Source organism: Strongylocentrotus purpuratus, unplaced genomic scaffold (genome assembly GCF_000002235.5).
Source record: "Strongylocentrotus purpuratus isolate Spur 01 unplaced genomic scaffold, Spur_5.0 spur5_scaffold_6, whole genome shotgun sequence".
Taxonomy (NCBI): Eukaryota; Metazoa; Echinodermata; class Echinoidea; order Camarodonta; family Strongylocentrotidae; genus Strongylocentrotus; species Strongylocentrotus purpuratus.
Window position 1 is genome coordinate 25,821,657 of NW_022145612.1, and position 17,781 is coordinate 25,839,437.

At 35.6% G+C, this 17,781-nt stretch overlaps 1 protein-coding gene across 5 annotated transcripts in view; it reads left to right on the forward strand.

Annotated features, from left to right (window-relative positions):
* The window catches only part of LOC579742 (neuronal cell adhesion molecule), a 164,958-nt gene that overhangs the window by 91,243 nt on the left and 55,934 nt on the right, over positions 1-17,781 (forward strand). For 4 of the 5 annotated variants that reach the window (XM_030972696.1, XM_030972701.1, XM_030972698.1 and 1 more), the window contains 2 exons: positions 9,441-9,630; positions 13,149-13,184. In XM_030972696.1, coding sequence (XP_030828556.1) covers positions 9,573-9,630; positions 13,149-13,184 — 94 coding nt within the window. In that variant the 5' untranslated portion in view covers positions 9,441-9,572. The remainder of the gene's footprint in view (positions 1-9,440; positions 9,631-13,148; positions 13,185-17,781) is intronic. The other variant, XM_030972700.1, reaches the window with a different exon arrangement.

Genomic DNA, 17,781 nt, shown 5'->3' on the forward strand with positions numbered 1-17,781 from the left:
CAGTTATTTTGGATTTCATAATGATTATGTAATTTTTTCTACTACTACTACTTTCGAATGATCAACCGAAGGCTAATTCAATAGCCCTGTACGTCACCTATTGAATCGTGTGAACATGAGGTATTACGTAATTTTAACATGATTTCAATGGGACATACAAAAGGTAATTGAAAGTTCACTTGACTCGATTTTGTTTAAAAGATAGCTGCGATCGTGTCAATCCAACAAAAGAAGATGACGGAATGATAATGATAATGGTACAAGTTCTGCTCTTAATAGCCATGATCAAATCACTCTTCGTGAAAACAATGATGATGATGAAACTGATGATGACTATGGAAGATGCATGCCATGTCCAGAATGCTTTTATTCAGGATGGGAAGAGGCATGGACACGGGTCTGGCATCCAACTTGGATGCTGCATGGTTGCCTGTCATTTCAGAGTTTGAAGCAAGCCTAAGAGGGTTGATTCATGTCAAGGGGACGATTAACAATTGTGTCCTCCTCATTCAGACATAGATACCACAGACATCTGGTAGACATTGGAAGATGCCATCCTTATAGTCTACTTAACGCAGACCTCCATCCATCCATCTCTCACTGAGGTCGTACGACCCTCCATAGGATACTTGAGATGTAGTTGTAGGCACACTCACTACCGATCACAACCCATTGATAAGTACATGAGGTTACATACATCCTGTTGTTATTCACTACTCTGTTCCATTGAATACATTCTTGGGAAAGATATTAAATAGTTGGTAAAGAAAGATAAGACAGAGAGAGGGGTAAAGGGGCAGTGAGGGAGAAATATGGAAAGACAGAGACAGAGAGGAAAAGACAGAGATGGAGACACATAGAAAGAAAGAGAGAGAAAGAAAGAGACAGACATGCACACAAACGGAGAGAAAGAGACAGACAGACAGACGGACAGACATACACAGTCAGACAGATAAAGATGCACAGAGAGAGATAGAGAGAGAGAGAGAGAGAGAGAGATAGAGAGAATAGAGAATGGTGTGTCCTTCATATAGTCGAGATATCCCACTGTCATTGAGGTTATAGATTTGTGAGTCAGAATTAGTCATTTTCTAAAACACGTCCAAAATGTGTAAAGGACACTCAGTTTATTTGTAATGTCTTCATTGAGGCATATAAATAGCAATGAAGTGATGACATTTTGCATATATACATACATTTGTCATTAAGAACATTAATGTTCTTAATGACAAATGTTTAAGCAAGTGCTATCTTGGTCTGATGTTGACTTATTATATGATAGCAGTGTGTACAAGATAACAAGATTGTTTTGAGTAGGTGTATGAGCAGTTAAAATATTACATAATCTTTTTCAATGTACTCTTCTTAATGATAGGAGCCCATTTAACTCAATACACTACTATCAGACTATCATCACAGTTATCTCTCATAATATTTTCATCATTGATACCACACCAGCAAACGTTATCTTATCATCTGGTGTTTATTCCAATCAACACACAGACTCTAATACAAACAGACCTTCATGAGTTAGGCCATGTCCTACTCTCTCTCTCTTCTTCTTTTCTCTCTCTCTCTCTCTCTCTCTCTGCATCTGTCTGTCTGACTGTGTATGTCTGTCCGTCTCTACTGTCTCTCTCTCTCTCTCTCTCTCTCTCTCTCTCTCTCTCTCTCTCTCTTCTTTCTATGTGTCTCTCTGTTTCCCTCCCCTTCACTCTCCTTCTTCCTTCTCTTCCCCTCTTGCTCTCTGTCTGAATTGTGAGAGTTTCTGTGAAGTGTCTTTTTCTCTTTACTCTTCGGTCCTGCATCTTCATGCTGCATCTCTATCTCTCTATATCTCTCTCTCTCTCTCCTTCCCTCCCTCCCCCTTTCTCCACCTCCCTTTCTCTCTAATTGAAGTGATGTGCAAGGATCATCCAATGAGCAACCCGAGATGACCTCACCTCTCAAATAGCCCAAGAGTGTGAGTGCAATGGATGCGGGAAGAAAGAAAACATCTTTCCGGTCTTGGGGTATGGGATGGCGAAAGAGGAGGAGGTGCAAGAGGTGACATAGAATATCTCATTGTGGGGCTAGGTCTTGGCGCTGCATGGTGCCAATTAGAGGGAAATGTTTTTGTGGTGATCCTTTTCTCTCTCTCTCTCAACCCCATTGCTTGTACTTTACATGTTATTTGTAGGAGATATATTTACACAGCTTCATGAGTATGTGTTTCTCTCCCTAGTCCCATCCATGCCTCTTTGCAGGAGGGTAACCATATACATACTTTGCCCCAGTATGTTTTCATGTGTTAAGCATGTCTTTCATGGAGACCATGTCATTCCTGTCCTGCTGTGTATGACATGGAATCAAAAGTGCAGACCATATCCATCTTCACACTGACTGAAGTGAGGTCCTTACCTGTGAATGGAATTGTTGGAACCAATTTTGTCAGTTGTGCTTTTTTGTTTATTATGTTTGATGCTCTCTTTATTAGTAGTCTCATTATACCTACCTTTAAATGATTCTGTCTGTTAAAGGCACATCTTTTGACTTCCTTATTGGATACTAATACCTATTCATATCCTCAAACATGTTTAAACACAATTCCCATGCTCGGTCAATAATTACCTTGGTAGCATTTCCTTTTCTGATTCCTATCAACTTCCTATTCGGGTTTGTAAACATCTCATCTCTCTCCCTCTCATTTTTAACAACCCATCAAAATTGTGTGAAAGCCATGACATTTTCAATTGTTTATGCATTCATCTGTTAGGCATTTGACAGCTTGTTTACAGAATGTGCCTTCTTCCTTGCTTGCCATGTCATCTAGAGCAGTTCCCCAAGGAGACTGACTGCCAGTTACTCCAAGCATGCTTGTTTCATGCTCATCTCAACACTGTTAAATCTGTATGAGTGTCTCAGTCCCACCAGTAATATGATGATATCAATAACTTATTTGCACTTTTAAAACTTAATGTCATATTGATCAGTTTCTTGTTTTCCCTTTTATACCTTATGCCAATATTTTATGTCATCTCTGGACAAAATGATTTGCATAACATGAGAAATTATTTGAATCCCATAATCTCATATCATATTTACTGTTGGAGACACGAATACATTCAGAATAAAGAAAGTTTTCTCCTGTGATACTGCATCCTTGTACATTGATATTGTTTGGTATGATCAAATTTTCTTTTATATCACAAATCCAACAAAACAATTTTGAAAAAACACACACTAATCTGACCTTTTTTGTTTTCTTTTGCTAATGTACTTTTCGATAATGAAAACATACCCGGTCTGAATGATGAATGCTTGTGGTTTCCTCTTGGTAATTTTCTAGAGCACAACATCCCAAACCCTTTCCGTTTTAGTCCACAACACAATATGTGTTAGTTGTCATGGAAACTACTCTTCGGAAGGAATCTACCCACATATCCCAAAGCCATTTCCATGTCATTTCATTTGCTTTGTACAACATGTGAAGGGATAGTTCTTCAACTGAGTAAGTTTGAGATTATATTGATGCTTTTTGGAAATAATGTAAATAATGCCTGCTTTCTTGACATAAAGAAGGTTGAATAAAAATAAAATGGCAAATTATAGCTTGTGAGGACAGTGAGATAGATCGAAGGACTCCAGAAATTTTCCTTTAAGTTTTGTTCTTTTAAAACCATCCTCAATAACTCTAAGTTAAGCTCCACCTATACACATTTTTATTTTAGGAAAAACAGATTGTATGTTACAAATGATCACAAATTTTGCATTATTTCAAGTTCCGTGTATCACTATGTTTTACCACTTTCAATTGGTTACCAATACCAGGCAGGTACCATATTAAATAGCCGTTCGGATGTATGGTATTTCACTTTTCTGGATTCAATGTCATTGTGGCTTACTATAGCTTCCTGTATTAAGTCGAACCCAGGATGTTGAACACGTGCAGGCCCGTGCCAAACTTTCTCCTTCCAATATTTTTTCCCCTCTTTGTATTTGCTTGGAACCGAACGTGATTAGAATAAAAGGTGTGCCCTTGGATGCCTTGTAATCACCGAATATGGCTGAGATAATATTGTGAGCACCGGTATCGTTGAATCCGGGTAGATTGTAAGGGAAATGTAGGACGCCGCCGATATGCTGGTCCCTGAAAACCCATTTATGATGTCATCTCATATGCTAAACAGCTCAAGTCCATGTGGGCGGTGCTGTTTGTTGTTGAAATAATGGATGAGGAATGGATTATCTTTCCATCCATACATGTACATCTGACCTTGAGACTTTGTGGCGATGCTTGTTGTATTCTCTCTTCGGAACCAGAAGGGCGTTTAGTCTTTTAAAGTTATATGATTCGACACCCTTTGTGCTTGCAGCAGATGGTGTTTGCTTTGCTATCTGATGCAAAAGTCTGTGTAACTGCTTAATGTATTGTCAATATAACAGGAAAATTAACATAAATAATTTTATAGGTCAGATATCATAGTTCTGGAAATGATCCCTTTACTAAACCTCACTTTAGTGCCAAATTGTGTTTGATTTTTTTTTAAATAAATATAAATATACATCCTCTCCCCTCCCCCAAAGAAAATACCACGTTTGATTCCCTACATATCTATTTTGAATGAGAGCTGCCTGTAAAAATGCCCCCTTTATCTACTTTTCTATTACAATTTAGTTCATCAAGTATTCTTCCCCTCCCTTCTATTTTTTTTTTTTGGGGGGGGAGGGGTATCCTATTATCCATCTTCCTCATGCTCATTCTCTCCCTTTCTCTCTCTCTCTCTCTCTCTCTCTCTCTCTCTCTCTCTTTGTTTGTGTATCTTTTAATATACTCTATCTCTTCTTGCATATTAGTCAACCGATTTTATTGCTCTATCCTAAAATGTCCCATCCCCCTCCCCGAGCTCCATCTGTCTGCGGTCGTCGCCATCCAAGCAGACATGGCCATTTCCAAACCCTACAACATCATTGAATCAATCAAATCTTATTTCACCAAACACATCATTACCAACTTGATCGTACTTCCATACGTATTACAACCTCACTCATAGACCCATCCACTCAGAAATATGTATGGCAGAATAATTGAGCAAATTCCTTTCTCCAGCACTCACGGCCTATTCATTGTGCTCCTGACAAATTGGCCGTAACTGTCATTAATGAACTTGTTGTGTATTGTATTACAATTGATGACTGATTTGTGGCGTGTAATGTCTTAGCTTTAGAAGAAAATTGCAGGGGAACCCATTACTCAGCGTCTGCATGTTTGGAATTCCTATGTATAATTAGCGTAGCAGCCTGATTTGTTAATTGGGTAAGGGTGGAAATGAACTCTAGCATTCTGACTTTTTAAACTTTTAACTGTAAAGGTCACAGGCAGCTCAGTACTACATGTATGAAGACTACTTTCTAATTTTCCCTGCCATCTATCTTCCTTCTTTTTCACTCACTCTTTCCCCTCTGTATTGATATTTCCCCTATTTTAGCATCTCATACTCTCTCCTCTCCCTCTCTCTTCCTCTCCTTTTCTCTGACTTTTATCCCCCCTTCCTATTTTTTTCATACTCTTTGTCTTTTTTTACTTATTGTTTTTCTGCCTTTCTTCACGCTATTCTCTCAATTTGATTTCCTCGTTCAAAATGATTTTGTAATCCGAAAGGGAGGTACCAATCCTCAAATAAGTTGTAAATTGGAGTTCACTATCTCGGTGACCGTCCGTGACTTTCTAATACGCATCTCCTCTCAATTTCATGCCGTAGTCAAGAAGGAAATCCCTGGCCCCTCCTACTTTCATATTATAACTGTTTACAGCCAGAAGGGTATTAATCCTTATCAAAATCAACGCATTTTGCACCCTTCTACATCTCAGAATCCGCCAAACCCAATTCCATTCTGCACAGGGTCGTATCAAAAGGGCAAACATCAAATATTAACGGAGAGTGCTGTGAAGAGCACTGTGCCGGTTATCTATCCAATTTAAAATGATTGTACGCATTTTCTGTATCAGGCCGCCACAACTATATTAGGTTCATCGTACTTTTTTTTGCCTTCACACTCCTCTCCATTACCATATACACCAGCATATATTGCATGAATAATAAATCGTACAACGGCAAACCATGCTGTATTTCTGTGAGTAACACAATCACATTAGTCTAGACCTGAATCATAATAGTTGGCCCTTAGTTAAAAGGTAATTTTGACTACAAGGTAGAATTCCAATTTATGGTTAAGGCTCTGGGATGAGCATAATTATGTTGATGCACTAATTGCAGTAAACTAAATTGTTATTTTCATTAAACTTCATAGCAGTCAGTAGTCATTTTGTTAATGTTAATGTTATTGAGAAAATCATATATTTATTGTGATATGTCAGATTCATCTAAATGAAAAGTGCTTTTTTTTTAATCCATTGTGTGTTGGTAGGACATCAACTTATAATCTGTTAATGTGTTCACCTTTATAGTATGTTGCTATCTTCATTAGATAGTGCATAAAAAACATAGAGATTGTGAAACCAAATGGTCCATTGTCTGTAGTGATTCACTGCAATGAATCAGTGATTACCTTATATGTTCACATGCATTGCTTTGCTTAGTGTAGGCTGAGTTAGTAATCGTTTGTAGGTCAGCATGAAAGATAATGTTTCCACTAAAATTGATAGAATTTGGTTCACAAGTTCCCAGGTCATATTCTTGTCAATTTTTTAATATTGTTAATGCAAACTAATAATGGTGATCAAGGTTTATGATATTTACATCTATACACTCCAAATGTACATTTTCCCTATTTTCCATGTTCCCCTGACATGAATTTGTCATGAGATGATACTATTGTTTTATATTGAAACAATGAAGATCAAGGGGGGGGGGGGGAAGCTTGTCTGAGTATTACTCCATTTTTTTTCCAACTCTTTATTTTGCTGTGATATACAGAGCTCTATCTGAGAGTGCTATATAGCAGTCAGATATTCCACCAAGCCTGTTGTCGTCAAGTTTGATGCACATATCTTGAGTAATTGAAATGTCAATTTCATGGAGATGTGACGCGTGCTTTCCATCTCAAACCGAGAGTTAAAAGCAAGGGACGGAGGAGAGTAGAAAGATAAAGAGACTGATTCTATTGTTTCAGGCCACAAATTGCTAAATTGGTTTAGAATAGAAACTTTGCCAAAAGCCACTTCATATGACAGATACTGGACATGTAAAGTGGACATGTCTATATTAGTGATGACTTCCATTACATCCTAATGCAGGAAACTATCCCATTTTAGAATTTCAAAAAGTGTTCATACTTGTTCATCTTTTATGTTCAGTTGTTACCATATCGCTATCTTTTTCTAAAGCATGAAACAGTCAGGAGAAACATGAGTTTCGTATGCATTTTAAAAGCCTCAATTTCATTTATCCGATACCTACATGATCATGTAAGTAGCTTGGAATGGATGGCAACAAAGCAGCTGATGACAGAATTTATTTCAGAATAAAATCAAATTTAGTATTTTTTTAAAAAAATGCTTAAATTAATAAAATAATGGAATTTTTAAAGAATAATGCCACCTGCTTCAGATTTGCTATTAATTATTACAATCTGAATATAAAAGCAGTAGATTTAAGTTTTGATATAAAGTTCAGCCAGATATATGTTTCGGTGGACGCTCTCATTGTCCTTTTAAGAATGCCCATTTATAGAAAAGACCAAAACGCAACTAAAAAAGGAGGCACAATTTGCGAGACGTAAGAATATCGGGTATCTTTAATGCATAAGTCACATCATTTATTATTGATGCTCTCGTCCATACAGATCACAGCTATTAGAATATATTAGTTGATACCCTTTCCAAAGTGCACAAACATGCATGATGTTGATCTGTTTTGGTCATGTAGAGTAGCTTATGTAGATTACTAGTCATGCTCTAGTTGCACTTGTAATCCAGTGAGACTGTCCCATATTCCCCTATGGCTCCAATCAGGAATGATGGAACAACTCTGGAATGAGGCCAAGTTAATAGGATGGAACTTTTATAATGCCCTTTAGAAAAGAAAAAAAAAAAGAATGTGTGACTGTGTGAATATGTTCTGTTATGTAGAATCATTGATTTTTTTTTGTAAATGGGTATCTTCAATCATTTTGTTAAAGTGAACACAAAATTGTGCATTTACGATACAAAAATTTGCTTCCTTAAATATATACTCTGAAGTTCTTACATGAAAAAAATTGTCTTTCCTCAAATTCAATAGTCGGTCTACTAAAGAGTATGATCTTGCTCGCCTGAACTTTTATGTCATCTATGTTTTCAGTATTAAACATGCAGAGAAGCATACTATGAGGATGACATTGTGTTGTGAATAAATCATATAATTACGATGAGTCAACCATGTCTTGGAGATGATCGGAGTCAAATGGCTTCTAAATCATCCCACTAATGGCTGAAACATCCAGGACTTTTGTCGAACAAAAGAAATAAAGGAACTCCTATCATAGCATACTGATGTGATGATAGAGTCTGATACAAGAAATGTGAGGTTATAGACAATCAAGTTCTGGTGAGAGCTTTTTGAGAATGTTGCTCGGCGATAAATCATGGGATATTTCGCATAGAGGATGCTGTGAATTTAGTCTTGGAGGGAGGTGTAATTCCTTTGTCTGGGTGCATGCTTTATAGTTTGTAGAGGAGGAGGAGTGAGAGCCAAGGTCTATTAAAGTAGACCAGGACAATTGAGGGATGTGCCGCATCTTGAATGTTTTCTTTATGAGTCATGTGATCAGAATCAATCAGCGTAGCGAGGTGCGGTAGGATTACTCCGCTGGGCTCCCAATTCCATCTCAGTAATACCCTTCAATCCAGGAGTTTGTATCATCCCCCTTCCTCTGTCCCTGAATGTGAAAACAGTCACCAGGGAGGGCTTCAAGAGCTGGTAGAAAATTTGTTTAAGGCCATCTTGATTAGTGTGTTTTCCTATCTACTTAGGTTTCTTTTGGGTTTCTCTGCCTTACTTCTTCATCTTGGTAGTTCAATTTATCATTCTCTAGATTTGCTCTATATTCCTTACTCCTTTTTATGAATCTTACTCTTGTTAAACTATAATTTATTGGGTTTGATATTGTTGCAGACAGCAGACTTATAGTATTTGTGTTCATTTAGGCCTTGTCGTACACAAGGCATAAGTCAAAAAAAGCTTTACCAGTACTTGAGTTCTACCCTTTAAGCTCAGACTTCAGTTTAAAGAAAATAAAGTCAAGCAAAACAAAAACAAAACTAAATGACAAATACAAAAAGCATATTCATAGGTTGAATCAAAATACTGTGCTTGTCTACTTGTCTACATGAACCTGCTTTCCACTTAGCTATGTGCGTTTTACGAGCATGTGGTGGAATAGAAAGCAACATGATTGAAAAACAATTTATTTTTAACATTCATTATCATTAACTCAAATTCCTCTATTTGTTTTTACAGGTTTTAATACAGCTGAGGAGCTTTCTACTGCCAAAGAGGGGAAAAACCTGAGAGAGCCAAAGCCAGAGATAGACAGAAGTGTCCAACACCTTGACTTATTTATTGGATGATTGACTATCACAACAACCAAAAATGAACTCTTTCAGTCCCATCTGTCTGCTACTGTGCATAGCTACTCTGACACTTGCATGTAAGTAATCCATGTTGCTTCACTTCTTGGCATTTTAAGAAGATTATTCTGATACATTTCTCTCTTTTACTTAATGAAAAAATTGTAGATTAGTTTTGTCAATATTGCAAAATGGCTTCTTTGATATATACACTGTCTTATTACAGTGTATTGAGTAAACAAACGTTTTTATGTAATTCTTTCTGACTTATATGTAATAATTGGAAAGAACATTTTTAAATCAACATTTCTTTTATACACGAGCAAAGCCACTCTTTAATATCTTTCCTATATTTCTATACATGAATTTCAAATAAATAATAAAAAACTAGAAAATGCAGTGAAAACAAATTCAAACAGTATTCTGTCATCAATTTTGTTTTCTCCTTCAAGCACATGTTCTGTTGGTAGTCTTTTCCTATCAGGCATATTTTTCCAATTCAAGCTAAAAAATTATGAAGAAAAAAATGAAAAACTGCAAATTCACATATATTTTCTCTGAAATTGTCATAAAACATGCAAGTACACTTTAATGCTGCTATATTGAAAGAAGCATAATCACACCAGTGAGGCTACCTTGGCTGAAATAGGTACCTGTACAATCATTATACAAAAATTGACCATCGATCCCCCTCCCCCTCCCCTTCCACCCCCAAGAAAAGACCACCGAGTATGGTAGTATCTGAATACAGGATTAACTTGTGCAAGTTATATGTAAATAAACGTCAACAGTAATATTTCAGAATGACTTGATTCATATATATATACTTCATCCTTCACATTAGGTTATTCATTAAAGTAGCTATGGGCTCAGGCACAGAAAACCAATTAAATGTGACTTTTGGAAAATGAAAGATGTCATTAAGCAGCAATATCCTTAAATCTGTTTTATAATTACCTCTAAATAATAATAGGTCTAGAATTCATTACGACAAAAATGAGTCCAGATCAAGAGCATCATTTCACGAACTCAGTGGAGCCCAAAAGCCTCATAATTCTTTATGGAGTCTTTCGCTTTCAATTAAAGTGGATCAGGCTCCACAACAGTTTCCTATCTTATCTTCCGTCCTCTTTCCCTATACCCCTCCTCCTCTCCCGCTCAAATTGTACGCCTGTATGCCTCGGTCTTTCTAAGCTTTGTCTCTCTGTCTGAGTAGGTAGCTTTCTCTTTCTCTTCCTCTTTTTTAGTCTTTCTCCTGCCTCCCATCTTCCTATTTCTTCAATAACCCTTTTCTCTCTTTGTTACTCCCTTCTCCTCAACTGTTTTTTGAAAGCATAAAATATGATGAGAATAAAAAATAGAAGTGGATATTGGAACATTCTTATTTTTTGCACTTTTGGACAGTGGTAAAAATTAATGCCATTTATTCACCTAAAAGAAATATTTTACAATTATTTCTAGCAACCCCATTTAAAAGAGAAAAAAAAATTTAGAAAAAAAAATTGATTGATGCAGCTAAGACTGAACAAACATTCATTCCTTCATCAAACAGCCAACAAGTCTGGCAATCATATCAGTTTCCATAGCAACCCCTCATTATCGCATAAAGAATTAGCTCTGTACCAAGATAATACCCAACGCTTTTATTGGGTTATCTATCATAGTCAAGCATGTTTACTAGGGTTCTGATCATCCCCTGTGCCCACTACTTCATCAAGATGACATGGAAGTCGCCAGGCGGGACAAATATTTGTTTCTCTTTGACCAAGTGATTAGTTTTTAATGACTACCTTGGTTCAAATGAATGGACTCATGCATTATTCCTCTCTCAAATACAATCATAGTCACCATGTCTCCACTGCTCTTTGGAAGTAAAGGCAACCTAACATATTCCCCCCCCCCCCCCGAACTCCGGCCCCACTCACCCCCCCCCCCCCCCCCCAATCTACTCACTCAAATACTAGTGTGAATACTCGACATCAGGAATTTATTGACTTTAGGTCACTGCAGCTCCATTATTCATGTTCAGTGTTCAATAATACTGGAAAAATAAAGGGAATTTAGGGACAAAGGGCAACCCTTTGTTTTCCTCTGATGATGAGATGTTCATTACCAGGTTACCCAATCATTTCCATGGTAGGTCATACTACTCTATCAAATGATAGCAATATCAACAACAACAAACGCAGCAGCAATAACAACAACAAAAACAACTAACATGCTACGCATTAAAAGAAATGAGCATATATATTCTTACTTGTTCATTTCTGATGAATACATCTTTACCTTTTTCATATTAAACAGATGTATATTAAAATTTGTCTCCATCACATGTAAATGTAGATTCTTATCTATATAGTTGATGTGTAAACATTCACATTGTTCTTTCATTTTAGAAAATACTATCATAGGCTTGTTAATTGTTTAGGTATATACATTTGAAATTACATTTACATTTATATTTTTCCGTTGTACAGTGGGAAATCTCATATTTCATTTTATTAAACATGTTCCTTTATATGATTTCATCAACAAAACTCAAATCTGCCCCCCTCCCCCCCCCCCCAAAAAAAAACGAAACTATTCTTTGTTGCATTTCTATGTGTGAAATTTAGAATTTAGCGTGTGTAGTTTTTAAAGTTCTTTTGTTTTTTCATTAGAAATCAAATGATACAGATCAACTGTCTTCTGCATTATCTCATGAAATATTCTTTGTATATATGATGTATGTTATTTTGCCTTTTAACTGTATGTCTCTTTTCTTTTCACAGCTCAGTATACCGAATATGTCATCCCTTTGCAAATAAATCCCGCCATTTGTTTTAGTTGGGGGATGATCTGTAGTTTGCTTCCTTGTATTGTTCTATGACAAGCAAATTCCCAATATCCCAATATGACAGGGCAGTAAAGACATTTATTTCAGAAGAAACATATTCTCAACCACTGCAAATATATCATTTAATGCAACAAGACCTTACAGGGTCAAAATCCAAAAAAAATATTTGTGAGGCCACTTTTTAAACTATGTGGTTCTTGTATTTTGTGCATTGCATCACATTACCAGAAATGTTATTCAACAGTTACCTTTATGATTCTACACTCTAAGGTCTTGTCACGTGGTAAACTGCCACAAAAAAGGGGCCACAATTTTTGTTCTTGTTATGAATTAATGAATGAATGGGTAAAATTGACCTCATCCCTGCCCCCTAATATTTGTTTAAAGTTATGAATTAATGAGTGAAGGGGTAAAATTGACCTCACCTCACCCCTCCCCCCTAACAGTTGTTTAAAGCTATGAATTAATGAGTGAAGGGGCAAAATTGACCTCACCCCTACCCCCTAATATTTGTTAAAGCTATGAATTAATGAGTGAAGGGGTAAAATTGGCCTCACCCCTCCCCCCTAATATTTGTTTTGCTGCTGAAGACCTGACTAGCAGTAGTGGGAGAAATAGATTTCAAATTATGTGTTGCTTTAATAAATACCATGCAACCTGCTAGGATAGTTCTATGATTTTATTGTGATGATTACTATTTCTTGTTTGTGATGATTATTCTTGCTTTTCCTGCTGCCATCCTCTTTGAAATCAATTTTTTAGTTTTCCCAAGAGTAAAAGCCCAAGTGCCAAGTGAAGGTATAAGTTTCCCTCAATTATTTTTGTCACTTTATATTATTTGCTTTGCCAATGGATCTGCTTATTTATGGCTGAACCCACATTGCATGTTACTTGTTCTTCCTTTTATGAATTATGTTGTGTGTTTTCCTTTGCTTTGTGCAATTGGTTCCATGTGTCTTTTCAGGTGGCATGATACGTAATGCAGGATTTCTTTTTATTAAACCTGTTTTTTCTTTTATGTTTGCTTTGCAAATGCAAGTACAGAAACAGGGAATAAAATGTTAGGAAACTCATCTTTTGAAAATGAATTTTTCACTCTGTGTTTCGTTTCTTCACATCCTTGCTGCCCCCACAAAATTGTTAAGTCTGATTAACTTTGATTTAAAAGAATATTTAAGAAAAAATGTTGTCATGGCAGGAGACTTTTGAATGTTTAAAGGGCACTTTGAAAGGAATAACAGAATATGAATATGATCATTAAAAGAAATATGGAATATGATATGATCATAAAATATAAACAATTGTTTTCAAGATTGTGATGGGTTATCATTATTTAGAAAGAGGAGAAAATATGATTCTATCATATACTCACATGTATTATGTGCTGGGTATCAAAAGGCTTTAATATGTATCATTTCATATGTAGCTAACATCCTTCTAGCATTCAGCAGATCTGTGTTTGATAAGGTCTGTTCTAGATATCTATTTCTTGATGGAGAGCTGCCTCTATATATTGTGCATTTGTGCTTTATCTTCTGTTATGTTCTTTGTGCCTTTTTTATATTGAATATACAAGTTTACATGGAAAGATATTCATCATTTTTTTTTGTCATTCATTCCTTAAAGACATTGATTCATGTGTGGCATAACTATTGTATTTCATTTTTTGTCATACATTTCTCATGATTTCCTTCCATTTCAGTATTTCATCAATTCATGATAACTTGTTTTTTGATAAATACATCCTTATTCATTTAATATTCAGTTTGAAGTTCTTACTAATGATGATTAATGGATTATCAATTTTTGATAAGTATTTATCAATCAAACTTGGTGAAAATAAATATATTTGATTAAAGGCCACATGCATGCAGTGGATTGTCAATGTGCGGCTATAAGTATGTTCATGTAATGTACTGTACATCAGTGGGAAAAAAATTGTACTGGAGCACTGAGCACTGGAGCTCTTGAAAAGTTGAATACAGCTATGGTAACAAAACAATACACTATTATAATGACATGCGTTTTTTCTGTAGCTAGTAAAATTTAAAAAGAAAAAAGAAAAACATGTAAAGCTCCCATGGACAATATTATTTTTTCCTCTGATGTACATGTAACAGGATAACCTCAAGGTAATACAAATTCTACAAAATGGGCAAAAGCTTTTATGTGCTTAGCATCTAGACATACAGATTGTGATAACCAAATTGAGGCTCATACATGAAAATGGAGAGCCAAGGACATGACCTTAGATAGATTGATGACAAGATTTACCAAACTCAAATTTGGGTTAAAATGCCTGATTTTTTAATTGCTGAGGTAGCAGTACTATATGTAAGGTAAGGACTTAATTACAGAGGAAATGCAAAACGTTTAGACTGTTGTCAATTAACCATTTTCATGATTTTATACTTGTTCCTAACAGTTTGATTTAAAGTACAACTACTTAAACTTTCATAATCTCCACTACAAATGATGCACTATAATACTGTTTATCATATCTATCAGAGAGAGAGAAAGAAAGAAAGAAAGAAAGAAAGAAAGAAAGAAAGAAAGAAAGAAAGAAAGAAAGAAAGAGAAAGATGGTGAAAGGGGAGAAGAGCATTAGGTAAAATAATCAGGAAGTACTGGATGTTTTTGAAGATAATTCAGAAATATACTCCAGAGAGATTGATGTGAAAGATATTGAAGAGAAGAGAGAAAGTTGGTGAAACATGAGTACAACATAAAGTCAATAAACTTGTACAATGATTGAAATAATTGTTTTAAGCCCTCTTTATGGGTGGTTTGACTGTGATATTCTAATAGATCCTCACATTCCTTTCTTTATCATCTGAGGAAAAAATAAGTCAAATTAAGCAAATATGAATAATGTGCAAAAATATGCTTCAAATGGACTCATATCTGCTATTGATCTCAATACATGTACTTATTTGATTTCTGATGTAAAAATAGTCAATCAAGGCACACAAACAAGAATATGATCATCTTGGCATTTGTTCCTCTACGAATAATTGATTAAAAAAGACGGCTGTTGGTATCAGAAGCAGGTGGGAAAGATCATGGCTAAGGAAGAGGCCGTGAAACGAAAAAGCCCAACCGAAAAGAAACAAAAACTTTCATTAAGTGCATTTTGCAAGCTCTCCATGGTTTTGTAATGGTACGGAAGTGGTTTGTAATTTTGGGCGGAAATTGTGCCTGGCATAGCACAAAGGGTGCATTAGCAACTTTCCATTAGTGAGTTTATGTTTTTGACGCCAGTCGGCCGCTTTGCTCAACGGTATTAATCTTGATTCATTGGGCTGACAAACGAGAGTGATTACACCTTGACTGGTTCTCTTCCAATCAAAATACATCACAATATAAAACGGACTGGGAATACGAGGGGCTGCATGGGCTGAGGGTCTAGCAAGGGATTTTGCTCTGCTTGGCTCGATCAGCCTTACTGTTATGCTCTCCTATTTACTGCATTTGTTTTAGTACATATATTAAAATTAAAATATTCAAAGGTTATTTTTCATTAATTGGTACAAAATATGAGACATGGAAGGTTTTTTTTTTATTATTATAATTGTTGTAAAGTTCAGTCAAAGACATCAAATTCATATTTTTTCAGTATTGCTTTGTGCCCCTTTTCTTTAATTATAATACTTATTAAATGTGTAAAAAAGTTGTCTTTAGATAGGGTCATTTAAGTGGGTATGAAGGTAGATTTTTTAAATAATATGGTCAATGAGTGTTAATGCACATGTTAAAACAAAACAGCGAGTGACTTCTCATCTGTAAAGAATACTTGTCCGTTGATCATGTTACATTGAATTATGCATTTGAATAGTAATCATTTTCTTGCTCGAGACATATAATTTCTTTCACAGAGTAGAGATAATCAGAATATATCATAAAGATCAAATTACAAAACATTGCCCTTTGAAGACCACCCTACACTACCATTTTGACTAAGTCTATTTATTTAGAAGCCTCGAAGCTGGCCCCTTCATAGATGTGAGAATTAAAACAATCCTTGGTCGATAAGTGTGATGTTGGCGCGTGTTTAGATTGCCTCAAATTGCTGTCCTCACGGATCCCTCGCAATCCAATATTCACGTGCTATTGATCAATATATTTGTTTAATATCTTCCCCGATTTGTTTTGAAATGTCAGGGGGGAATCGGATCCCAGTAAAAGGGGAAGGATCTAATGTACATAGTGTTTTAAGAAGTCTAGGGCAATATTTATCTAGGTTTCCTTACCCCAGCAGCCCATGTGACTTCATCCCTGTATTTTATGCGCTGTATCACAAAGCAGATGACCACGCATTACAAAATTGGGTGAAAAAAGGTTAATGATGACTCTTACAATGCAATCAAACTACATTATGAGACAGATGTCAGTTTCACCAATTATTTCTTTAGACCATTATAAATTTGTGTTGTATTTTACAATTCATTTATTTATATTTATATATATATATATATACATACAATTTTGTGAGTTGCAGTTTTTTAATCTAGTACTGTCGACTACTGGAAAGATCATTGGGGTCTGAATTCAAAGACTAATTGGAGAGAGGAATTATTCATGAGTTTATGAATTTGATTATTTAATTACTTTCTTATTTGAAGGTTCCAAAGAAAAGCACAGTATCTTCCTATTCAATGCTTATCCTAGTAACTCTGAATCCACCCCACCCCCAGCTGGCATTTCTCAGCAGTTACGGACTTCTAAATCTAAGACAGATTGCAAAATTAAATCAGATTTCAAGGTTTGTCGCTCCCAATTGAGATGATCGTACTTGTGGGGGATGAATGGCTAGAGTTCAGATGATCATCATCGAGACCAAAAATTATTAATCGAGAGGAAGAAATTGAGAGTTATACGGACAAATAAGTATTCACTTCAATGATTGGTCTGTAATGAGGTCCCCTGCTAGCAAAGTGCCAATGTTCACACCCATATGTACGCCACCTGCCATTAGCGAAAGCAAAAAAAAGAAATTAATAATTGAGAAAGCCCAGAGGAGTTACTTCTCATTGCTTGATGAATGTTTTTTTTTTCTTTTGCATAGTGCACAGTTTGACCCAGGCAGAACACATGTCTTGTATTTGGATCTAGGCTAATATTAAATTAATATATGGGGAGAGGCTTGATAATGTATCATGAAAATGCTGGTAACTCTATAATAACAATAACAATAGAACAGTTCTTATATAGCTCATTATGAAAAAAGGTTTCTATGCACTTAGGGTAAAGTGACAAAGAAGTGGAACAAAAACAAAACCGGCAAGAAAATCAGGAAAATTTCTTTTTTGAATGAATGCAATCAATTAACTAAATATATTTCAAGAGCAGTTTTGAATTGTTGATTTGTTTTTTTTTTCATTAAATTTTGTAAATT